General features: G+C 41.7%; 1 protein-coding gene across 10 annotated transcripts in view; it reads right to left on the bottom strand.

Annotated features, from left to right (window-relative positions):
• utrn (utrophin) overlaps positions 1-25,828 on the bottom strand; it is a 193,325-nt gene that overhangs the window by 1,499 nt on the left and 165,998 nt on the right. For 4 of the 10 annotated variants that reach the window (XM_030404286.1, XM_030404284.1, XM_030404289.1 and 1 more), the window contains 7 exons: positions 22,045-22,083; positions 21,450-21,515; positions 19,113-19,178; positions 9,601-9,762; positions 7,648-7,885; positions 3,517-3,592; positions 3,098-3,181 (listed from right to left, as the gene is read on the bottom strand). In XM_030404286.1, the coding sequence (XP_030260146.1) occupies positions 3,098-3,181; positions 3,517-3,592; positions 7,648-7,885; positions 9,601-9,762; positions 19,113-19,178; positions 21,450-21,515; positions 22,045-22,083 (731 nt within the window). Of the gene's footprint in view, positions 1-1,232; positions 1,259-3,097; positions 3,182-3,516; positions 3,593-7,647; positions 7,886-9,600; positions 9,763-19,112; positions 19,179-21,447; positions 21,516-21,674; positions 21,941-22,044; positions 22,084-25,828 lie in introns of those variants that run through there. The other 6 variants (XM_030404293.1, XM_030404287.1, XM_030404291.1 and 3 more) reach the window with 5 other exon arrangements.

Below are 25,828 nucleotides of genomic sequence, written 5' to 3'. Positions count from 1 at the left end.
TTAACGTGATTATGATGGGGCTTCTGGAGACTTGGATTATTCCAGACAAGATGTATGGAGCAATTTTGCATTTTCTTTCTTCCCCATCTATTTCAGTTGTGAAGGAGAATGCTGCAATGTGGTTTTTACTCTGAAGTTCTAGACATTTTTTGTGGCCTCTGAAACTTCCCCTGACCGCGCTTTCATTTTTGGGGTGAAATGATTCTTTAAGGTGGAGCCACTGTAAGTGAGCACTCTCAGTGCAGCAGGTACAGTAAAACCACCTCATTGCTCTTCATCAAGACATCAGCGGGTGGAAATATCTGAAATTCGAGCGAAGTAATCGGGTTTGAGAGCTGGTAAATGGACTGCGGTCCCTCAAGCCAGTTACAGTCCATTAGGAGCTCGGTGTGGAGGAAAGGGAGGAGGTCGGTGTGGATGACTCAGGGGAGATTTTACAAAGCATGGCCGTCTCCTTAGAAAATGGCATTAGGCGCTCAAACCTTTTCAGCCATGCCTTCCCGTGAAAACCAGCAGAAAGTGTTTGAAACGTGTTGGCTAAGTACAGTGAGAAAAAAGGAGATGACACAAATAAATTTGAGTGAAAGGAGATGGAGGGGATTTTTTTAGAGAGTAATAATAAACTTGATCGAACTTAAATTAAATCTAGAGGTTTAGAAATCCCAGAAGTGATGAGTTGATGTGCAATGATGATTAAAGAGGAAGGCAGAAATCAAATGGGACGGTGTGTTTCTAATTTTAAACAGCCAACACATATAAGCAGTGTAACTGGTGTGTGAAGGCATCAGCTGCGTGTGAAAAACAAGCCAAGGCCATTTGAAAAGACAGAGACAGAATCGGGGGAGAGACGAGAGCTGAAGGGCATCGGAGTGGGGTAAAAAATTGCAGCAGGCAGAGGTCAGAGAGGCAACAGCTTTCACAGCACCTCCGTCCCAGAACGCACCTTGGCCTCAGACCGCGGGAGCAAGATGAGCAGCTAATGGCGCTCCCCAGACATCCATTAGCCGTCTCTTTCTCACGGGCCACCAAATGTGGAGGGGCTGAGGCAGGTGAAGGCTACACTGAGGGCTGTAATTACCTCTTTTGCTCTGCTCAAACTTCCCTCACCTTTGCCAGTTACCAAAATAGTGACCCGGAAAAACACATAAAAAGCCAGAGAGGAAGAAAAACAGGCGCTGCGGATACACAAGACTGTTTTATACAAGTAAAAGTGTGGAAGAACCTCGACTTACCTGTGGCCTTGAGGAGAGGCTCGAGGCTGCGGGAGACAAAGCAAAGAGACAGCACAGTAGTTTAACACTTGAGCTCCCCAGTTCATTTTCTGTTTTCATAAGCCTACGCTAAATTATCAGCCTCTGGGTCCCCTCCCACGTATTCATGCACACGCTCGGCTCCGTGCTGTTCAGTCCCGGTGCCTCGGAGCTGTGCACTCACCAAATGCTAATAACGCTGGAGCGTCTGCCAGATTAGAATGGATTTTTAACTAAAGCCCTCATAGGAGTTCTAAGTCTAAAAAATTTGAATGCAATTTGAAGTCGGTGAGCTCTGACTCGCTACTCTAAGATTTATATTTATTTTTCTATGTGATTAATATCCCCAGAGGTGGATAGACTTTCAAAATCGTCTACAAAGTGTAATGAGGGTCTAACGTTTTTTTTCCTGATCGTATCAACCATCAAATTTAAATGATAATCAAAACAAACCCAAAGGCTGTATTTAAAGAAATATGTGTTTGAGAGAGCATTTCATCTGAATCAAAAACCCAAAGTCTCAATCCAGAGGAGCCTGTGCACGCTACACAAACTGTGATCACGCTTTTTGAGTGCGCCGTTCCTCACTGTAATACAACAGTAGACCCTTTGAATTCATGACTTCCGACAAGTGCACGGCTGCTCGAGCCGCAGTCGTTTATACGTGAAACCTCGCTGCACCCACACACAAACAAACAAAAGCCAAACGACAGTTTGAGGTACAAATGACAAAGACCAATGCGGAGCAGCAGTGCGTGAGGTCGTGAGAGAGAAAGATGAAGGCAGAGGGATCAACGAGAAGCAGCTGGAGGAGGTAAAGGAGACGATTTGAAGGTGGATGAGGAGTCAAGTTGAAACTGTAGATGATGCTGAATGTATCAGGTAAGCACCACAGACTCTCCCCCGCCTCGATTTTTTTTTCTGTTTCTATATCAATCATTCATTGTTGCTACATGATACGGCCTCAGCGCGGTGAACCTCGTGGAGACGTGGATTTAAACAAGAAAAACTAAACTAAAAGTATGAGTTGAAGGTGTCAAAAACAGAAGTAATAATGGGAACATCTGTAAAATCATCAATCTTGATCAGATCGGGGATTCTGAAGAACGTTTTTCAAGATCCTCCCTGTCATACATCCACAAAATTCAGCAGATGCAAGACGCAACTTGAATGCGTGACCGATTTAATGAGTCTTGTCATGAGGTCTGTAACCGTTTAGATTGTTTACCTGATGGTATACAAGTCAAGACAATCTAAAAGTATTCCGTGCCTCCTGGTGTAAGATAAATAGCTTACATGAAGAAAATGTTGATTAACAAATGAAAACGGCTGACTGACATGCAATCTTCCTTTCTATAGTAGATGTGGTGCTGGCATTGTTCACTTGATGCGGTATTTATGTCGTGGATGTCGTGCACATGCATGTCTTTAACTCGATCGTTCAGCGCTATCGTGCATCATACTCTGGTTTCAAACGTGTCGTATCAAAGTTAGAAAATTCCATCATTAAGACAGAAGGGTTACGCTGATACGCTTTTGGGTTTTGGTCCATTGGTTGAAAGGCAATGTTGAATTTGAGGAAAACTGGTTGAGAAATATTGTGTATTATTCATCGAGAAAGAAATGTCTGCAGAGGAGGGTGCAAACTTGCCTAATTCACACATTTTCAACACCACGCATGAATTTTCCCTGTTAGAGGGATGAAGTATGAACAGTTAAAGGGAGTGACATGCACAATTTTTTCTGCTGACCGGCGTCCTTGTGGCAAAACACAAATCTGCCTTCGGAGACTGGGAAGACACGGTGGGAGAGAGGAGGAGGAGGAGGAGGAGGAGGAGGAAACTTACGACTGCATGCAGGAAAGGAGTTGTTAATCTGCTCCATTACATCTGCCAGGTCAGAGCTGCTGTTGTGGGAGTCCAGCAGCTCATCTGAACGAACACACACACACACACACACACACACACGCAAACACACACACACACACACACACACACACACACACACACACACACACACACACACACAGGTTGAGTCCCAGAGAACACAGATACACTTTGATATGGCACCACAGAGAGCAACAAGTCTCCATTTGCAGAGAAACAGTGCGAGATCTCCTCTGTGTTGTGAGCAATGTTCAAACTCCCACACCGGCTGAATGCAGCATAACGTAGCTTCTGCCCCACTGATTGAAGCCCAAGGACCGTGCACCAAGGCCGAGTGTTCGTGTCTGAGTATGCAAGTCTTTCTGAGCTTGGCGTCTCACCTGAGTTTTCAGTAAGTGGCCCTCGATCTGGCACGGTGGGAGAGGACACTCCATTGACCCTCGAGTCCACCTCCGGCTGAGAGACGGACAGACGGAGAGAGAGAGAGAGAGAGAGAGAGAGAGAGAGAGAGAGAGAGAGAGAGAGAGAGAGAGAGAGAGAGAGAGAGAGAGAGCGAGCGAGAGAAGAAAGCATAAAAAAAAAAAAAAACTCCATTATTATAACATAATTATTCTGCTTGGCATCCGCTTGACAACTTCACAATTAGCCGTGCTTCACAGTGGCAGGCGGCGACAAGGGAATACCAGAGGGCGGCACGACGAGGCCGTTGTTATGTGCGCAGAGACGTCTCTCGCAGACGCTCTCCGGCAATGTCCTGACTTGAATTTGACATGCTACGGCATCAATCACATTCAAAGACCTCAAAAGACATTTGCATAGTTTGATTTTCTGACTAACTGTTGCATAGAGAGAGGGTGCAGCAGTAGAAATTCTATGACTGCAACACAAAAGATTGACATTAAAGCTATGAAAGGCTGCCAAAACATACAGAGGATTTTTCCTTTGTCCGTAAACATACACAACACATAAAGGCAGGAGACGTGTATTTGTCTCGCCTTCCTATCCGCTGAGCTGAGGTGTTGTGACAGACAGTTAATGCAGCCGCCGCAGGTGCTGGAGAAGCAGACAGTGAATGCAGATGACCTACATTAATCCAGCAATGTTTACATCCACAATGTTTTTTTGACAGGGACGCGTCTGTAACAGATTGCCTAACTGTTGTTTCGGTTTGTACTGCTATCGGCTGTTTGTCGGCACTATGACTCGGCCTCCGGGATAAATTGCTGTGCCCTGAGATGTCCTGAAATCCGCAGATAGCGATAATCTATAATTTTGTTTATATTTACCTAAATAAATACAACATTTAAGAAAACACAGGTATTCAGTTCACATGCTGATAAAAGAAGACTGTTGTCAAAGCAATAAAAAGAAAAGATGGACACAAAAAAGATTTAAGAATAAAGCGAATATTAAGAAACAATACAGTTTCTTAATAAATCAATTACAATTGAAACTGGTGAAAACATGCTCCAACACACTGGGCCCCAACACTTGATGCCAATTGCAGCATCCCACATTCCCTTTAGCTTCTCAGCGGCGAGAAATCAAATCAATGTTTCCTCCCTCTTCACCCCTCTTCTTCTCCTTCTATTTCATCTCCCCGTGCCCCCAGCACCAGTAAAGGCTAACATGTTGGAAATGTCTCTGGAGCACAGCCAGTGTCTCGAGGCTCGTCTGAGAATAGCTGGGGTCAGGGCTTTGGTCAGCCTGCAGGAGTGTGGATTTAATGCGTGCCATCAAGCTAGCTGGGTTTATTATTCTGCAGCTTGGCAGCGATGTTGACGCTTGATGGAAAGACATGTTGACATAACGTCAGGACTCCTGGGACTTAAATGTCAGAAAACAGACATCGTTATTTAGCATAGGGATGGTTGTGTGTATGCAGGTAGTTGTGCATGCGATTAGGTCAGCGCTTTTTTTTGTCTCTCCGAATCGGCATCAATCAGTTCCCAAAAAAAAACAACAAAAAAAAAACCACACAGGAGGGAAACAGTGCTGAGACACAGCAGGAGAAATTTGACAGTCTATGATAAACAACTCGAACTTTGCTTGAAGTTACCGCCTACATTACATCTGACAAATTGTTACAGACTTAGGATTTGTGTTTACAACAGTAGTGTTACACCCTGAAACTGTGGGGGTGCACCAAATCGAACAAAATGCCAATGTCTACAATATGTTGCTTCAATTAATTTGACTTTGCGTTAATTTGGTAACACTTTATACATTAAGGTACACATACTCACCATCTCCTTGTTGCTCAGTAGCATACATATTAGTAGTGTATTGGCTCTTCATTAGTCACTATATAGCACTAATTAATAATATGTAAGAATTGACCACCTGCTAAATTCATGGGGGGCTGCATACCACCTGAGTTACCTGACTGTTAAAGGCACAGGAGTGTTGCTAGCTGATTAGCACACTAACTACAGTAGAGATTGCAACAAAAATGCTTACATATAGCACCTTTAATACCTTGCATATGCATTAGCGTATTCTACAAGTTCCCGGCCATTAACTTAAAGAGTTTTTTGTCTCAATAACCTCCTAAAGACAGCTTAATTATAGCAAGTAAGGGGGTTGCTGTAAATGGATTATGATCTTAATATGCTGCGCACTTGCATTATACGGTGGTACAACCACAAGAATGGTCATTCTTCCTTAACAACATTCAAGAAAGATGGTCGATCCTTGTGTAGCACAACTACAGATGTTAATAGTGTCCATATGACTTTGTCCTCCTTAATGTTCTCCTTCTAAAAGAGAACATTAAGTTCTCCTTCTAAAGTGAGATCTGGCTCATAACTTATTCACTAGTAGTTTGATTTGAGTAACAGGATAAGGAATTAAAAAGTGCTTTATAATGACTAATAAAGAGCCAACATGCTATTGATATGCATCCTAATAAGGACCTGTTAATGGTGACTATGTGTACTGTGATGGAAAGCCGTACTATTAATTTTTAATGTTAGTTTTTTTATTTGACAGTTACGGCCTCCATTTGCCTTTTAGATTAGATTAGCTGTAACAATAACACAGTGCTTTAATTTGAAGCCGCATGAGGACTTTTACTTTATAAGATTGAATATTTTTTTTAAATAGCATTCTGTATACCAGTCAGCTTGTTAACTCCTTCATCTCACTGTCTAAAAATGGAGAAAAAAACCCCTCAAATATGATGAAGCATGGGCACACACAAAACTTTATGTCTGTCGGAATCTTAATCTTCATCCATTAAAAATCTGCCGAGTCACGTCAGCTTGCCTTCCCCCGGCCGTATTTGTTGTGAGTTATTACAGTGCTTCCAGCTCCGCGGCTTCCAGAGAGCCAATACCTGCCCGCGTGTTTGCTCAGTCTTGATTTGTCGGGGATTGCTGTTTGTTTGGCTTGAGGGTTTTGTGCTTTTTCTCACTTGGCACAAACAATCCAACCTCGGTGAGCAATTAGGCCGGGCATAAACAAACCTGGAAGTTATTGATAGAGGGACTGGAGACGAACACCGGACTCCTGGATGGAATGGTAATGATGCGATTAGTATGTAATCTGAACATTGATGAGCAGGTGCTGTTTCTCAAAGGCACAAAAAGAAAAAAGCGAGGATAAAAGAAAACGGAATGGTTTCGCACGTTTAAATCCAGACACTGTTGATGTCTATGTGGGGCGGTTAATAGACGCACAAGTACATATTTATGTTGATGATTTATTTGAATGACTTTGGATGACTCTTTTATTTATTGAAAGCATTCTGTATGAGCGTCACACTTTTTAAATTACTTTTTTTTTTTTTTTACGAGTTGCACTGAAAGAGCCGGGCCAGCTGTTGTGTGTGAGCCGGTCCGTGAACTGTGATTATTGCCCTGCTGCTATCAAAAAACACAAGCCTAATGAGCTAAAAGAAAAGACAAGTTATGAGGAGAAATAAACTTCAAGTCACGGTTGTTTATGTGCTGTGCTCAAAAAGCTGTGAAAATCAGAATTCCTCTGGATTCAATTTATTAAGGGGTCATATTAGGAAGCAAACGCCAACTCATCAGTTCTGCTATATTAATGTCTATTGCGATTAAAGTTGTTGTCTTATGTTACCTTCAAAGCTCACATACACAACTGCTCTTTGTTAAGCCCGCAAATGCTTCCAACTGGCATTCATTTCCTGTAATTGTGATGAAGCTACTTCAGGTTTGAAGTCTTTTTCCATTAGCAGACAACTCTGAACATCTATGTTCTTTTCTGTCTGCTGCGCCCCAAAACTACAGCCATTCTTTCTGCAAATGGCCTCTTCAAAGCAACATAATGAATCTATTTCAAACAAGTCCATTTTGCAGTTGGCAGAGAAAAGGTTCACAACAACGAAGAGACAAAAAAAAAAAACGCTGACTCCTTTTTTCTGAGAGATGGCTGTTTTTGTAAAGTACGAGCCTATGAATATATATATCCGTCTCTGCTCAGACGTAACCCGTGGCTTCTTGGGATAAAGCAAGCCCAACAAATAGGTCTAAGCGATATGTCACCTGGTGCAGTAGTTGTCGGAGGCGGTGGAGCTGAGACTCCAGCTGTTTGTTGTGTTCCTCCAAGATGTGCATGCGGGCCTCTAGCCGGCCCTTGTGTTGCCGAAGCAGCTTGGCCTCGGCTAAGAGATCGGCTTCGTCGGGGTGGCCGAAAGAACCCTCCGACTCCCAGGGGCCTCCAGCAGGGGCCCCTCGCTGGCCATGCTGCTCCCTTAGCTGCTCGTACTCCCTCTGCAGGGTCCTGGGAAAACATGGGGGAGTATTCAGATCACTGACTGAGGTAAAATCAGCAAAACAGAAGCAAAGAATTACAAGTAAAAGTCCTGTAAAGGCGTGAGTGTGTACTCTTCCTGAAGTTGGTGTATCGAGGTTGTAAATAACAGTCCTCTCAAATAAATTTGGGATCTAGTGGGGTTTCCAGAGACTTGGATTACGCCGGATGAGATGTTTGGAGCCATTTTTTGTTTTTTTATTCAGTTTTTTTTTTTTTTTAATGTTTTAAAACAAGTCCCCATCTACTTGTAAGAACATGCTGCAATGTCGTCTTGCTGTGAAGCTCCACAAATGTTTTGTGAACTGTTTTTTTAAGTAAAGTAATTGAGTAAATGTACTTAAGTTACTTTACAACACTGCTACTATCTATCTATACCCCACATCATTAGTAATTTTGTTTGTTTTTATGTACAATCATGCATGCATGTACAGGCAGGTGACAAATTAAGAGGGCAACTGTAACAAAGAATGTAGATGCTTCCATTCAGGGAAACTAGGGGCCACTGTGTGGTTGTGAAAGTGATGCGGATAATTTCCTACGGCCTTCACAGTCATCAGCTCTTTAACCAACTGAACACTTCTGGGAGAATACAGTAATCATAAAACTGAATGAAGAGGTGCATCTGTCCTTTTGGAAGAATGGTGTTCATCTCTCCTGTAGAGTTACAGAGAGTCTCATGGTTAAGGTAGAAGTTATTTGCGATGCACATGTATATCCGTACTTACATTATTTACAAGCAAACGTTTCTCTTTTGTATGTACAATATCTGTGCATGTATTCGTTTTCTGAACAGTATCTATACTTGTGTGTACGCAGCAAACCCCCTTATATAATTTTCTATTTAGCATGACTATTCAAGGGTCCTTTTAATGTGTTTTTGGAATTATTCTACATTATTGTAGCCATGCGTAACCAGTCATTTGAGAGTGTTGTACCCCTCTGAGGCTTGTATAAATAGATCAGAGGCCTTCAACTACTAATCCTAAGGAGGTGTGTTTCTGTTATATAATTACCGCAAACAAATACGGTCCAATATGATTGTTATTATCTCAGAAGGACTCAAGCAGAGCATTTCAAAAGCTACTTCTTAGCCCCCACAGCGGGGTGCCACAGAAAAATACCACAGTCATGTTTACCCCTGCTTTCTCTCAGTCAAATCCTATTTGAAGTGGATAGACAAACATAAAGGCTACCCCCCACACCACCACAACCACCAACGCCACCAAATCTCTCACCTCACTCCCTCCTCACCCCCTCTCTCTATCGGTGCAGAACCATAAGCTGCCGTGCTTTACTTAAGTTGGCATTTATGAGTCTGGCAGTAAAGCTCTCTCTCTCTCTCCACCTCACTCTTCTGCAGTGCCTGCGTGTAATCAGTGTTAAATCACTCCAGTCGGGCTTCTGGCTGTGCAAAAGTCCCTATACAACAATAGATCGTACAGTAACTCTGTTTCTAAGCCATCTCCATTTACTAATCAAACCGGGGAAGGACTTGGCATGTGAGACAGACTGCGGGGTGGTACGGGAAGTGTGTGCACATACTGATGTGTGGCAACGAGCATGTGAACTCGAATGACACCAAGCAGCTGTGAGTTAATACAGTATAGAAGTGACAAAGAGAAGACACAGATACGCAGACACATTTGACTTTGACTGAGATAATGCCTTTTCTAATGCCTTACCTCTGCTCCTCCTCCAGACGAGCTATGATCCGCTCCAGCTCGCCTCGTTCCTCCCTCTCCACGGCCTGTAGGATCTGGGCAGGACTCTGGGGCTGACTGCAGGGGGAGCCCTCCCCCCCCAGCGTCTGACAGTACTGCAGGATCAGGGCATGCTCGTCGTCCCTGTGTGAGAGTGCAGAGTCGTTTAATGAGAGAGGAGCCCGAACGTTTTGTCCCCGTTAGTCAGTTCAACTCACAGCCTTCTGTTCAGATTAGTGGGGGGGGGGGGGGGGACTTTGTTCAGCGTTTGAATGATTTTCAACACAAAGAATGTTTTGAAGAATTATGGTAATTAGAAAATCATTACATTTGGAAATAACTTTGAAAGGATGCTTGGAAAATTGTCATTTAACACAGTAATGCTCTGAAAATGGAGGGAGCAGTGACTACTGAACCTGTAGAGAACAAAGAAAATACTTTAGGGAGCAAACTGCGCAAAAGAAAGAATGTTTGTTATGGCTTCAATTTATGCCGGATTATGCTGACTATAAACTACATAACTGCTTAGGAAACCGGGACCTACAGTAAAAAAAAAAGCAAAAAAAAGCAGAATGTATAAAAACAGTATCTATACAAATGTGATCTCTCACAATTTTTGATTATCTTTTTGCCTTGCTTGTTAATGATTATTAACAGTCCACAGGTGTAAGGATTAACCTTAAGGATTAAGTCTTCAGTCAGTCTTCTACTGTTAACAGTATACTGAAAATAAATAATGTAACTATCTTCAATTTAGTGCATTTAAATTTCATTCAAAGGCAGCTTAAAACCATAAGTAGTCCACTTACTGTTTCTCTGGGTTACCTTTTAAAAGAGGTAAACTGGGAGTTTGGTTACTGTCATTAGTTCTGTGTCATAACAAAGTGAATTACCAAACACTGTTTAATCACAATGTATATTTCTCGGTTACAGAATACAGCGAGGGGAAAATGCTGTGAGCACATTTGCTTTCAGTTTAGTTTAAACTATAAGCCTTGCTAGCTTTCACCTGATTTATCTCTCCTGCTTTAGCAGTAGCTGGTCAGTTTGTCTTTTTGTCTTTGGCTTTATAGGGTCAGGGTATATCTGTTCATTTAAACAGAGCTGGAGATGAAGTGCAATCACGTCACCATTGCACAACGAAGTGCGAGGTTGGCACAGTGTCATGAACCTGCTGAAATTCCTGAAATGATGTAACTACAGCGTTTCATTTCCTTTTTTTGTGAGCCAATGTCAGTGGACAGCAAAGGCCAGAAAAACAAATAAAAAGTGCAGTTTCCAAGCACCACATCTAAACAAAGATAGCAGTAGCTGCCATGATATATAAGATCTTCAGCTATTGTAGGTCTGTTGTGCTGTAAGCCCCGCAATCCCTGGTGGAACACAGACGTGTCAGTCTCTACTATCTGATAACTGGAATAAGGGGGAGCTGTGAAGAGATGGAGGGAGCAGAGAAGGGAAGGAGCCTGACACACTGATGGAAAGATATGGAGGGAGAGAAGGAGAAATGGCTGCTGCTTGTCTGCTGTTGTGTGTCCGTATGTGTGTGTATGTGTCCATCTCTTTATGTGCTATCTGAGAGATCTGAAAGGTGGTGACGGGTCTTGCCAAAGCCCAGCTGTCACCTTCCCTCTGAAACACAACCTGTGCTGTGAAGACTTAAACCTGACAACCACACACGTACCAAAAAAAAGAAAGAAAGAAAGAAAGAAAGGAAGAAAGAAAGAAAGAAAAAGATGGCAGACTGTTATTTAAAAGTCCTTTCCATTGCTAAAGTGACTGTCATTTCCAGAGCCAGTTTGACAGCTTGAAATGGAGTTTGGCTGAGAAAGTTAAGTGGCATGGTGGCTCTATGTGTGGCTTTCTCTCCACTACTGACTCGATTTTACTATTATTTTTTTCCCCAGCCTGTCGAAATATCCAGCAGTGCTGAGGCTGTCAGTCTTTGACATTGATATCCTGTTGTAATGAAACCTTAAGAAAAATACACAGAATATTTAGATTATAAGAACAAAAATACCATAATAGACAATGGATAAATTGTATGGATATAAAATTATCCATATTATTGCCCAATCTTTCTATTTAATTTACATGCAACTCACAATGGCAATTGATGAGATCTGGGAACATGGTTACATGGTTACAGACCAACTGAGAGAGAAACACAGGCACGGAGGCAATCAAATCGGTTGTGAACAAACCAACAATCTGGACAGATTATTAAAAGCAAAATGTTATCACTAATCCATCTTTGCGTTGAACCTCAAAGTTGATCTGTAAAACTGTGGAGGACATTTACGACAAAAAGTTTGTTCAATTTTACTCATCAGTTTCATTTTCTCTGCCAAGTAAGTCTAACTAAACTGGAACCATGTTTAACACCGTTCCGATCACCTGACAGCTTATGTTTCTTGAACTTCTCTTTAGCAGCATCACTGCGTTCCCAGATCATAGCAATTCACTTAGTGAGCACAATAGTATTATAACCGATAGAAAAGGTGACCAAAAGTGCAAAATATTCCAAAAAGCATAAAGTCCCTCCATTGATAGTATCATCATCTATCTAAAAAGGGGTGTTAATCATAAAATAAATCACAAGGCAGGTAATTTAGGTAGGTGTAACACTCCTTTCTTACACAGCATGCCAACCTTTTTTGGACTCAGGTTTATAATGGCAACAACAGAGCAACAGAATACTTTACTGACCTCTATGAGCTGAAAACGGCGCAATGCTTTAAGCCACACCTCTATCAGCGATACCCAGGCAGGTACTTTTGGCACCTTTTAAAGAATGCGGTGACTTGCTATTAACCTGATTCACAGGCTCTTATCAGGCCCAGACCATAACTGAGTGCATAATTCCTGGCTGTAATGAGTAAGTTAATCAAATAGGCTCCGGAGAGCTGACTGGCAAACCGAAAACCCCTCAGTTTTATACAACGTACCCTTGAAATTCCCTGCAGGAGTCACTCAATGACAAGTCAGAAAATATTCACAATGCCATTATCACCACATGCATTATAACAGAGGTTGCGAATAGGAAGCCTTTTTCTTTCTCCGAGATGACATGAATTATTCTTTTTCCGTGACCGAGGTTTGGGTGAGCGCAAGTTAATGGAAGGTACACAGAATGAGGCTTTCACCTCCTTTTACATAAAACGAACTATATTCCGAGGCAGCAGGCTTCCATGTATGCTGAAGAAAGGAGGTTTTTATAATTCATCAACCTGAGCTCTTTATGTGATTTGAACCACAAGTTTAAAGCCTTATGGTCTTTTGAAAGGGACCTGCGTCATGTTCAACCTTTTCATACACAACTGCTTAAAATTTGGGGTCACAAAAATAATTTCATGTTTCCCAGGAAAACTAATTTTTACTCATCAAATTAATTATGAAGTGAATGGAAAATACAGTCAAGAATTTGACAAGGTCAGAAATAATTATCTTTACTTGAAATAATGATTTTTGACTTTTCTTTCTTTAAAGAATCCTCCATTTGCAGAAATGTCTTCCCAAAATAGTTATTGCATAGTTTGGAGGTGTACTTTGCGTTATTATTCTGTTGTGGGATGAAGTTGGCTTCATTCAAACACCATCCACAGAGATATAGATATAGCATGTTGCAAAAATAGAGTGGTAGCCTTCCTTATTCAAGATTACCTTCATCCTGTACAAATCTCCGACTTAACCAGCACCAAAGCAACCCCAAACCATTTCCTCCACTATGCTTTTGGCAGATGGTGTCAAGTACTCCTCCAGCATCTTGACATGTGTTTGGCATCTCATAAATGCTCTTCTTTGTGATCCAAAGACCTCAAAATAAGTTTTATCCATCACCTTTTTTGTACCCCAATCTTCCTCTGTCCAACATGTGGATTTTTTGCTACACTGCCTAGAAGGCCAGCATCCTATTGTCACCTCTTCACTGTTGATGTTGTGACTGGTTTTTTGTGGGTACCATTTAATGAGGCTTCCAGTTAAGGACCTGGGAGTCACCTGTTTCTCAAACTAGAGACTCTGATGTACCTGCCAGAATAATCATGGACTGACAAGTTTCAGAATAAAGTTATTTTTCCTCTTTCTGGTCATGTTGAGACTATGATGAAAACCATATATGCTGATGCTCCAGATACTGAACTTGCCTATGGAAGGCAAATTTCATTGCTTCTGTAATCAGCACAACAGCTTTGAGCTACGCCAACATAATTGGATTTTCTAATGACAAATTAGCCTTCTAACATGATAAACTTGGATTAGCTAACATAATGTGCCATTGGAACACAGTAATGATGGTTTCTTAAATGGGCCTCTGCTAATGCATATATTCCATTACAAATAAGCAGTTTCCAGCTATAATTGTAATTTACCACATTAACAATGCCTGGACTGTATTTATAATCAATTTAATGTTATTTCCATTGAAAACAGTAAGGAAATTTCTCCCTAAACAGTTGAGCTGGAGTCTAAATTCTGCTAAAAGTAAAGACACCAATGATAAAGTACACATGAAAACACTTTCTGAACAATACGTTTCTGATCAATAGGTTTTGAACCTTTGTGCACTCTTAATTCCCCATTTTTTTTCAAACACAAAACTAACTTTCACAGACTTTTTGAAAACTATTTCAGGACTTTCATCATATGCATGTAAAAATGAACAGAGTTGTTCATCGATTTCACTCTTACATGGAAACTGAAGCCATGCTAAAACTGCTGAGTTACTGATAAATGACATAGAGAGAGCTGGCAGAGACAGGGAGTTTAATTTCACCCTGCTACTGCTGCAACATGCAGCAATATACTAAACACACACATTTCTCTGTGAAACATGGGTATACTGTGACACGGGAGACAAGGATGATGAAGAATGGCTTAGTTCCTGCAGACAAACTTGGAAATTGGTGACATTGTTGTCTGCTGGGGTTGGGAAACAAGGGTCCAGCACAAACTGAGTGACCAATTAGGCAGGTCCCTGGCAACAGGAAGCTGAAACAGGACATAATGGCTGGCAGGGGAAGCTGAAAAGACAGCAGGAGGGGGCTCATTACGTTTGGAAATGGGGACCACAGGGAGTAGAACTGGCTCACAAACCACCTGCTCTGCAACACTGGGAGAAAGAGGAAGTACAGTGAAAGGACTGGAGGCTCAGGCAGTGTGGCGCTGGCTGAAGAGGAGGGGGCACAGAAAAGAAAGAGACGATAGAGGAAGAGTGCATGAGTGTGGGAAGAAGAAAAATTAAATGTGAATGATGGCGATGAATGCCGAGGCCATTAACTGCAGCGCAACATGAATACAAGTTGGTGAGGGTGAGCGAGGACAAGGCTGAGGGGAATTTTTACAGTCTTTAACCAACAACAATAGTCTGCGGGCCTGATGCCTGGCTAACATATCACAAAGCAAGCAGCTCCTCTCAAGCTGAATGGCGCGATCAGCTGCCTGGACTGGGCTCAGAGAGAAACAATGAGCGATAAGGATGGAGGGAAACAGGAGAAAGAGGAACAAGGAAATCAGCAATAAAAGAATGAAGTGGATAAAAAATGGGCAGCGGCTACAAGTCCCCCTGGTGAGACGTTAAAAACCTCACGTTCTGTGGGTCTGATGGCCGGAAAGTCCAGCAACTTCACTTTCTGGAAGTGCATTGGTTATTATACAGGTCTTCAAAAAAGGTATTTCAGTGTTTACCTCTGTGCTTAGTGTTTAATCTGAAGGTTGCCTGAGCCCAAAGGTAAAACATGATTAGACTACAACTTCAAAAATGATGAAAGGAGGAGCAGAGAAAGAGGAGAGGACGGGGTGTGATGAAAGGAGGTTTAAAAAGAAAACGCGTTTGTGAAATTAAAAATGGAAGAGAATAAAGGGCAAAATATCAAAAGACAAGAAAAAGGGGACAGCACTTGGGGAGAGACTGGAAAGCAGGAGATAACTCAAGAAAAAAAAGCCGGGCGGAAAACAAGGGAGTCTCGCTCCTCCGTGACGTACCGAGGCATCGATGACAACATTGTGCTTTGGCTGCAGGTTAGACAAAAACAGGCAACACGGACTTCCTAATTAACGACTCCCTTTTTAGATAACAGCGATACAGGACAAAAATGAGCTGAAGCCACATGCTCACACACATACACACACACTTATCTCTAGAGCTCCTTCTCACAAACACACATACTAATTATTGATATCACTGAGCGGCTGGCAGCGAGTCCAAATCAGTGTTTGCAGGCTTTGAACGATCAGAAAACACAAGCCAAAAGCCAAACATGCATGTAATTGGCAAAGCAGTCATCCATGTTACGCTATGCATGTTGTCATAAGCTCAAATGCTGCCAAGGAGGCACCTTCCGCTATCCTGTCAAGCTTAGGGATAACTTCTGTGAACATATTTGTGTGTTTCCTCGCAAAAACAACCAGATGGTGCGGTGTGATAGACAAAGAGGCTTGGGTGAAATCAGCAGTAGGCAGAAAAGAATAAATCTTACAAGAAAAGAGAGGAAAGACGATCAGCCACTTGGGAACAAATGCATTCAAAGGGAAGAGAAATTAGGGTTAATTCACAGCTGAACAGCTTCTTCTTGTGAGAGGAAATATGGCTGAGTGGGCTGTTTAACTGTAGTGTATCTATGAAGCACAATACTACTGTATTTACGAAGGATTTAAAAGTTTCCTTCTCCTCTAAAGTAGGACTCGATGGACATTCTGATTCTGGCATTTTAAAAACATAATTCATTCACACCTAATTCGAATGACATTTCATTGCGACGCAGTAACATTTAAGTAAATGTTATCCCATTCATGATGCAGTTGACTTTCAAGTATCCTGAGGAAATTAAGCTTTTTGTAATGATGGCTTTTTCCACAAGTACCAATTTTCATCACAAAGATCTCAACTTTGTTCAGCCCTTAGTCAAATGTAAGAGCTGATACCTGGGGAAATCCATTCACACAGAGTGATTATCCTCCACAAAACAACTAATCAGCCTACAACAGCAGAGAAATTGGATGCTGTTGATTTCCCCCTTCTAATTGGTGGTATTGTTCCGCCTGCAGTAAATAAACTTTAATTCACATTCACACTTGAGAGTTTGGTCATTCCTTTTACGTAGAAAAATATTGGCTTTGCAAAAAATGCACATTTTAACAAATAATGGTGATTTTTTTTTTCTTGAAATGTAAAGCAGTACACACACAGATGCTATATTGTGCTCCATGCTGATAAGTGTAAAGCCATTCTTCAAAGATGTGCACCGAAAAATGCACCAATTCTTGCATTGTTTCTGACAGGCATTCAAATGTGCGTTTTCTTCAGAGATTTGTGCATCTTCGCAGCTACAGTGGTGGCTGTTGTTGTCTTGCAATGGTGGCGAATGCAAATCGCCCAGTAATGACGCTGATGTTACAGTGAGTGAAGGCACAAGAACTATGATTATGTTCTAAATGTGCCCTAGTGAGTGTTTTTCCCCTCCGCTGTTAAACCCATTAGCCTTCATCAAACCATCATCTTCCTCACCTCATTAGCGCTCTACACACTTCTGTGTACGGGTGTCAGTGTTGGTTCCGAGTTGGCAAAGATAATGGCTTCCCCTCTTAAATAAGCCCGGGTACAAAGCCCAAAAGAGTAAGGAGGAGTGGGCATTATGTGTTTGTCCTGTATTACGAAAGCTCTGAGAGGAAAATAAAATTCACCTCTATCTCCACCCTCTCCTGCTCACCAACACTTTTGTCTTTCTGTCCTTTGTTTTCCTTCCTATTGATCAGCTGAGAAGCAGAGAGAGCTTTTGGGGCGCTTCAATCGAACTCGTAATGTTTCTAAAACTGCCATTCTTCACGGCAAGTTCGAATGAAGGTGATGAAGTGTGGGAGCAGTGGTCCGCATCATGTGCGCCAATCAGCAGGGGGATGCTACCCACAACAGAATGAATCTTGATGCTTCACTTCATCTTCACTCAAGATTCTCAGAGGTTTTAACCCGTCTTCCCATGTGCCGTTAACACTGTTGTGCTGTAATACTTGTTTTTCTTTCCTTTCTGTGCCAGAGAGGGAATCTGTTTGCTCTCCAGGTGCGGACTTTTCAGCACTTTTGAGAACACACTTTGTTGGCATTGCGCTACTTGGAATTGCTGTTGAGAGAGAAAATCTGCACCCTTCTCATGCACAAATTCATTTCACACATGCATACACACGCATTACTAATTCCCAAATCTGGGATGAAGATCTATGATGTGGGAAGTCTTGAGATCTAAAAGTGTTTTATCAAAAAACAGGCAATCGGAACGAAAAAGCAATTCCCTCCAAAGTGTAAATGTGTGTGTGTTTCTGTCTGAACACACATGTTAGTTTGTGGAGGAGCTCAGAGGGCGTTGGAACCTCAAGATCTCATTCCCCCGATTAGGATCTCAGTTGGGAAACAGGACAAATACGGCCTTCAACTCAAATGGTCCGTAGAAGACATACACACGCATTCACAAGCACACACATACACGCACTTTATCAGAAAACCCAGCGCTCATGCTCTCCATCAGCTTCCCCACCCCCACCTTTTTTTTGGTGATTTCTTTCTTTTTCAAGTTTGCCATGTTCTCATCTCCTCTGATCAAAGATAACTGGGTCATTATCAGAGATCCTGAAACCAATCACTCTCACTTCTCATTGTCGGCACTCTAATCCATTACAGTCCTGTCCTTCCCTGCTGCATTCAGCCACATCCCCATTGTCTTTTCCCCCTCACTCAATGCTTTCTTCTCCCCCTCACTCAATGCTTTCTTCTACTCTCTCAAAAAACCTTTCTCAATTCTCGCACAGTCTCTCTCTTGATCACTGCTCAACAATGTGGAAAGCCACCTTGTTATTTTTTCAGCTGGTTCTGAAGCAGTGAAAACAGGAAATGCACATTTTTGGGCTAGCCTGTAAAGGTAAACAGTGCACGGGTGGATGTTTCACAGTTAAAACGAAATCAAATATCAACAAACATTACCAGAACTCTTTTTGTTCTTGTTTGGAGCACAGACTTGTTTGTATGAGTACGAGCAGCGACTGGAAAAGTCATGCTTACAGAGACGTTGTTCCTTCATTTTGACTGAAATCATTTCTAACTGAAGATTTTGGGTCAACAGTTCACAGTGAATGGGATTTACAGGGTCTGGTGTTTGCAACAAGCTTCCTGTCCTGATGATGGTTATCTGCTGTCTTTTCAGCCGCCATCTTTGGTAAGTAGAGAAACACACATACCAATGTACTACTTTACATCAAGGTGGTGGGCATGCAGACACAGAAAGCACCCATAAAATAACCAGATTATATTGTTTACATGACAAAATATTCATTTTGACTGGTTTGGGCCTCTTTATTCCGATTGAGGTGTTTATATGGAGTATTTGTATTCTGTTAGGGGCTTTTAAACAGATTATAATCGAAATGTACAAATTGTGTGTTTAAAATCAACGCGTCGTTATGTTGAAGGATACGTAGAAGCATGTTGGAAAGGATGAGTGAGCACTTACATGCTTCCTGTGGCTGAGCTGCTGTCTGTGGGCAGGGAGCCGTTGGAGCGCTCCATCTGGGCCAACCTGACAAAGAAACGCTCATTAGTGACTCAAGCTTTAATTACCGGTTAAAACACAGATGACAACAAATGATGATCTCAATGCCACAGTAGCAGACCAATTAAAAATTCCAAAACTGCAGTCAGTCTCTAAGCAGATTAAATGACAAATGACCTACAGCAGCGACGGGTGATTGAGTGTGCAGGTACATGTGGCTGAGGGGAAAACATTTCAAACTTTCCTGGCCGTAAATTCAAACAAAGCAGCCATGCTAATGAAGATCAAGTCCCCCCAGATCAAAGCCTCTGTATATACTATACTGTATTTACTGAGGTTGTCCAGTAGATTAGGAACAAAATCCATACACTCCACTTTAGGATGAAATTGAACTATGACAGAATATGCAAAGAGAGAGAGAGACTTCAAATTAATTCCGCTCGTGAAATCTCATCATCGTGTGCATTTTTCCATGCAAATCCATAAGCTCCACTGTAATCTACAATGTCAGCGTCTATATTTTGGTTAAAATTGTAATTCACAGGGCTCATGTCTGTGTCATTGCTGATAAAACAATGCAGCCAGAAACGCTGAGCGAAGGTTAATGGTGTGTGGCCGGTGGAAGGCTACGGGCCAGACAGCGCAGCGCTGCATCAGACGAGCCTTTGTGATTAAAGCTGCGAGAGGAAGGACACCCTGGGTGCTGTTTTGACACAAGTCCACTTTAGAGACGATAAGCTTCGGACTGATTAGAGATTCGTTCAAGGGGGCAAGATGGGATTTATGCAAGTGTGGGATCTTAATAATCGGACTTATCGTAAAAATCAAACATGACAGGTTTTCAATCTCAGTGCAGCAGCAACATTAGCCGGGCGATGTTGGTAATGATTAAGTGTGGATCACGCGCTGTGTCCACGGGTGTGCTGATGTACGCAGCAGGATCATTTAAAGTGGGCGGCTGAAAACAGCTATCGGCTCGGTCCGCTGCAGCTCTGATCTCAGCAGCAAATCCATAATGTCACCCGCCGAAGAGGTGGGTGGCTGCATGTTTTCTGAGTTCACTCACTGAGCATATTTTGACAGTCGTCTGCAGTTTAATATGCAGCTACACAACGCTCAAAAGTGTATTTTATGATTGTTGACATTTGTACCTTCCCTGACAGTAAAGCAAAAACAAAAGCAACGGTCTAATAAAACATAATGACACAACAGCAGATTTGCACTGAGCTCAAGAGTTTATCACAAATAATATTTATCATGAAGAAATGCAGTGTTTCCACAATGCATCTAAAATTCAGGCTGACATTAAGGATTCCATATTCAAAGTTAAGTTTTAATGGAGAATTCATCTGTACAGATTCTTGGCCATGACAGTAATCCAGATATCGTTGATTTGTGTTCATCAGCTGCTTTTCTATCTGAGGGGGGAACTGCAGAATCACAGTTTCGCCTCTTTTATTTGTCTATAATTGCAATGTGAAACAGGTTCCAAAATCCCCCTTTCAGAACTCAAATGAAAGCAAAATGCGGGTTTTGTTCACAGTCAGTGGTAAACATGACATTTTTTTTTCTTCCCGTCTCTGTAATGTTGCGGCTCAATGGAGCAAGTTCAAGTTCTCAAAATAAGTAGCAGGATTCTTTGATAGATTTTGGCAGAACGTGCTTTGATTCGGAGGCCTGTTTTAAAGTGTAATGAGAATAAACAGCTAAGGAAGAAAAAGCACCCCCCTCCCCCCCACAACAACAAATGTCTCCTCTTTTAGAAGCACAGGAGCGACTAATGAAGACAGTCAGTATAATTTGGATTTATGTGTCTGACTGGAAGCTTTAGTGTACAGTCTGAAGTAGCTCAATAACTCTTTAAATGTTCCCTAAAACATGCGCATCTAATAAAGGCTCTTGGTTTTCATTTGATTTAATCGAAAAATCACATTTAAAAGCCATTTTGTGACCCTTTTCCAAAGCGTAATATAGTGTTCTCTATCATTTCTGGGCTGCATGTGGTTTCCATTCACCTCGTTACGCTCTTAGTATCATTTTATAAAAGATTTGATTTGGTTGAGCATCATCATCGTGTCTGCATTTTACTCCGTCCATCAAAAGAAAGATCTCTCTTGCGTTGGAATGCACTCTTTGCACAGACTGGAGGAGAGTGCTCCTTGGAAAAATTATCTAAAACTTGCAAGAACACTGAAAAGTGGATTTCTCATTCTACAATGATGTTTTAATTATTCAAACATGCATCACTTTTGTGGCGTCGGAGAGAATGAAATGATGACGTGAAGATGTAGCGCGTACCTGCTGGCATACTGCTCTATCCTGGAGTGGGTGTCATCATGAGAGAGCTGAGGTGACTGGGACAGCCTGGAAATGAATGGGGTAATGGAGATGAATGAGATTCAGCATGCTCACACAACCTCATTAACACAAAGAGATTCAATGGCTCATGCACACACACACACACACACACACACACACACACACACACACACAGGCAACCTGATGGCCCTTTCACAACATCACCTAGAAAACAAATCTGATGATCCTAGAAAGAGAAATAGGAGAGCAGGATGATCTACGGAGCGGTTGGATGGTGTTTGACAGCCGCTGCTGGGATGAGCAACTGAATGCTAGTCGGGTGCTTTAGAGAGGAGGAGAAGGTGACGGTGAGGAGACAGTGGGTGAGGTTTTTTTTTTTTTTGAAGGGTGCATGATCAGCCAGCGGATCAGGCAGACGTGCAGGCAGGCAGGCAACATGCAGTGGGGTCATGGCTTAATTGGAGTGAGGACTACAGGGGGGGAGGGTGAGGAGTGAAGGGAGTGAAGGGAGGTGTCGTTAAAAAGGCGTTCCAGTTCTGGAGAGGAGGTGTTGCATGGTGGCGTTGATACTCACTCGTACTGCTCCGGACACATGCTGATGAGGGTGACGGGACTGTAAGAGAATCGAGGGGAGGAAGGGAGGGAAGGTACCACAAAACACATTTCAGGGTCAAAAAAACGCAGCAGGTGGAGGAAAGAAGTGGAGAACACTTCGGTCCAACAGCTGCGGACTCAACACAAAGGAAAGACATGTAATATACGCCACGTGTGATTGTGATTATCCTGCTTCAAAATAGACTTGTGACAAAGGAAATGGGTAGGTTCACGGTCAGTTTTAGAGAGTGTCGGGATGGACAAGTGGACCTGTTAGCACACTGTAATGCACCGGGTTGGGAGAGTGAAAGACAGACAGAAAAGTGTTGATCATGTCACAAATACATTTGATTTAAATAGTTTTTAAATCCTCCTACATACAGCGATAAGGCTCTAACTCATTCCATTTTTCCGTTTATTTCCAGCAGGATTTACTGAATTAGCACGGCGGCAACAACACGCATAGAACTTCATTTCTGGTTAATCTGCTTTTGAGCACATTATGTTATTAAAAAGATAAATTGTGGTGTATGAGAGGCCCATAAATTAATCTCTTTCAAACCAGGACGCTAGAGGTATGAGTCTTGAAGTCTTGGTGATAATTGCAGCTATTCTTAGAGACGCAGAGCTTAAAGTGGTGTTTGTAAACAAAACAGACACCTTCTTATCACAAAAAAAAAACAAAGAAATGTGTTGTTTTCACGAAGGAGGCTGGCTAGATAACTGGCTGAAGTTGACATTCTTAAGCCTCGCACTTTTGTTCCCACATTAAAGCAGGGAAATTCAGACAGAGTCGAGCCGCGTGGTGGCTATACTTCTCACAGTGGGGCTGCTGGTGAAGTCACACTTTAGTAGCTGAGGGGAGAATTCGAAATGGAGCAGATGATTCCAACGGGAAAAAGAGGGAGACAGAGAGATAAAGAGAGATCAGGGTTGGCGGGGCAGACCGAGCTAATGATTCATATGTTTGGTGCGGCATCTTACGCGCCCTCGATGACCTCTCGGAAAAAAAAAAAAGCAGTTTGTAGTGAAGACAGAAACGCAATTTGCCTTAACAAAGTGAGAGTGAGAGAGAAGAGGTTGGAAATGAAGTGTGCGAACAAAAAGAGTGAGGGAGAGGTGACCAAAGGTAAGATGGGGAGGGCAGAAATCTTTAGCTAAGACACTGGGGAGCATTTGGGGTCTGATAAATGTGGCTGCTGTAAAGGCTGTGTTTGGATGGAGGGCTTGCTGTGCTGTCTGGAGTCCTGTTCATGTTTCACTTCCACAAATGTTCTACCAAAAGCCTGAACAGGCTGAGATGCAGTCAAAATGCGTGGGTACGGCCAATCTGAAACTAAAAACAGTATTCATAAAAGATATAAATCAGTCATTATAATAATCTATTATGAATATCTAAATGTTTTGAATAAAAAAAAAAAAAAAGTCCTTTCCTGTGAGAATGTGGCCTATTCCACTGAATCAGAGAGCAAGTTCTAAATACTGAACAGCAAGGTCATACTTTAAATCAAATACTAGAAAATTTAAAAATACATTCATCATCTGACACCAAGTGATGTGGGACTTATCTGAACAAGCTCACACAGGGTAAGTCAAACTCAATTAGAAACAAAATTCCAGTCATACCATCAGTATAAAGATGGTGATATTTGAAAAAAAAAGTAGCCTGGGTAGACAAATGGTAATGGACTTTGTTTGAGCAATAAAATTCCACTCAAAAAAAAGAAAACCTGCCAAACGAGCTAATGTCTTTAATCATCTCTTTATGTATTTGTAAAAATCGTTCGGTAACTTTGTGTGTTTGTCTTGTTGAATGCCCTAAAAGGTTCCTAAAAATCAATTTAGTCCATCATGCTGTGATAGTCACACTGTCACATTTATCAGTGCTTCTCTTTGCTCTCCCTGTCCTCTGCTTACTCTGTCAGGGGTGAGAGACCATCTGCGCATGCTGACACCTCTACCTGTCCGTCAAGAAGACAGCGTGAGGACTGGAAAGTGACACGTGTGCATGTAAGCAGAGGATTATAAAGATCCAGGAAGGTGTTCCTGATTTCATCTTTTACATGGATATTTAAGCAACCACATATGTACTCTGGAGATGTATGTGCTGTGAAAAAGTTCAGGAAGATGATTCTGAGAATCATGCAAAATGTGATCAACCTGACACTCGAGATGAGTGTTAACCAACCAATTTCCTTCATACAGTGCAGTGAATACCTTATCTCATCAATTATTGGGATGCTGCTGCTGTGCAATCGCTGTGTTTTTATTGTTTCACTGTTCAGTGATTGTGGGGAGCAAAACAATCACGTAACACGCAGTTTCACTGACTCCTACAAGAGTTTTATTAATGTTAAACTGATTTATTTCGGCTTCTTACTACACATACATAAAAAGTGCACTTTCCCCTAATATAATGTTCTCTAACTTCAAATACTACAGTAAATTAATAGTTAATAAATTTTTAGTTAAAAGTAATTTCACTGTTAAAAACATTGAAATGCTTTATAAACCATGTATTAAACAACTGGACTGGGACAGACTAGGTCAAACTGGTTAGCTAACTAAATTCTCTTGATATCTCTGCAACACAATATGTATCACAACTTAAAAACTGCCATTTCTTCACATTCTGCTGATAATTTGATGATTTTTTGAAGATTTCAACTGAAATTCTGACACATTGCCTCTTTAATAAATACTGTGTAGTTCAACTGTAAGTGTTACAAAGTTGCAAATGTGTACAACCTTTCCTTAATTAATGGTTTCATAAAGCATGTCATTGTTTATCATCAGTGAAATAACTAGTAACTAAAGTTTAAAAGATTACAATCTAACATTCATTAATGATAAAGTTAATTTGAAAAACACTATTTTGAATAGACTGAATGCTTAAAGAAAAAAAAAAACATATCTATCCATTATGTTTCAAACCCACGTTCAAACCCATTAACCTTTCTTTAAGGCTGAGTGCAGCAGAGACCAGTGTATTCTCTCTGGCTACGTTACGCGGGGTAAACAGCGAAAAAAAAAAAAAAACACTGAGTGGGAAACCATTAGAATGGTTCTTCTTACACATTATCAAATATAGCTGTGACAAATCAAAAATCCTATCTGCCGTGAAATGAAGCAAAGATACAAGTGGGAGGTGAGAGTAGGTGGTGTTTTGCACTCTCAAGGTAGAGAAGAAACAGAGTGGGTGGAATTAAAACAGAGGAATGATGATACAAAAGTGGAAGGCAGAGAGACAGCGCGTGAGTGCATTAGGGAGGGCAATTATACAGCAGACAATCCAATTTTCCCTTCTGCTGCTATACTACTTTAAAAATTACAACTTCTTAGAAGTTCGCTTTGTGAAGACGACCAATGGAGCCTGACGAGGCACGAAAATGGTTTTGGGGGGAGGGATTTTTTTAAAACGGATGAAGTAAGTAGGAAGGGTTTCTTTATTTTTTTTCAATTAACTGATACTGTATATAATCAAATAAAAAATGTTTTACAAACATAGCAGCAAATGTTATGATGCTTACCCGATCTGCATAATTCCTCTTTGTAAGCAGATGTCGAGACCTCGTGCCAATTACAGAAAAATCAATTTCATTTAGGTCACAGTGTGCGTTTCGGGGACGCGGAGGTTGCAAAAGCCACTAGAAACGTGACGACATAGGTCTAGAGTGAATGTGGGATGATGAGCTTATCTTGAGCTTGTGTTTGAGCCAGATGTTACAGGCGGCCCAAAAAGCGGAAAAAAATTGCACATTCGG

This window comes from Sparus aurata, chromosome 22 (genome assembly GCF_900880675.1).
Source record: "Sparus aurata chromosome 22, fSpaAur1.1, whole genome shotgun sequence".
Lineage (NCBI taxonomy): Eukaryota > Metazoa > Chordata > Actinopteri > Spariformes > Sparidae > Sparus > Sparus aurata.
The sequence above is the reverse complement of the archived record's forward strand: the minus strand, read 5'-3'. Positions and strand labels throughout refer to the sequence as shown.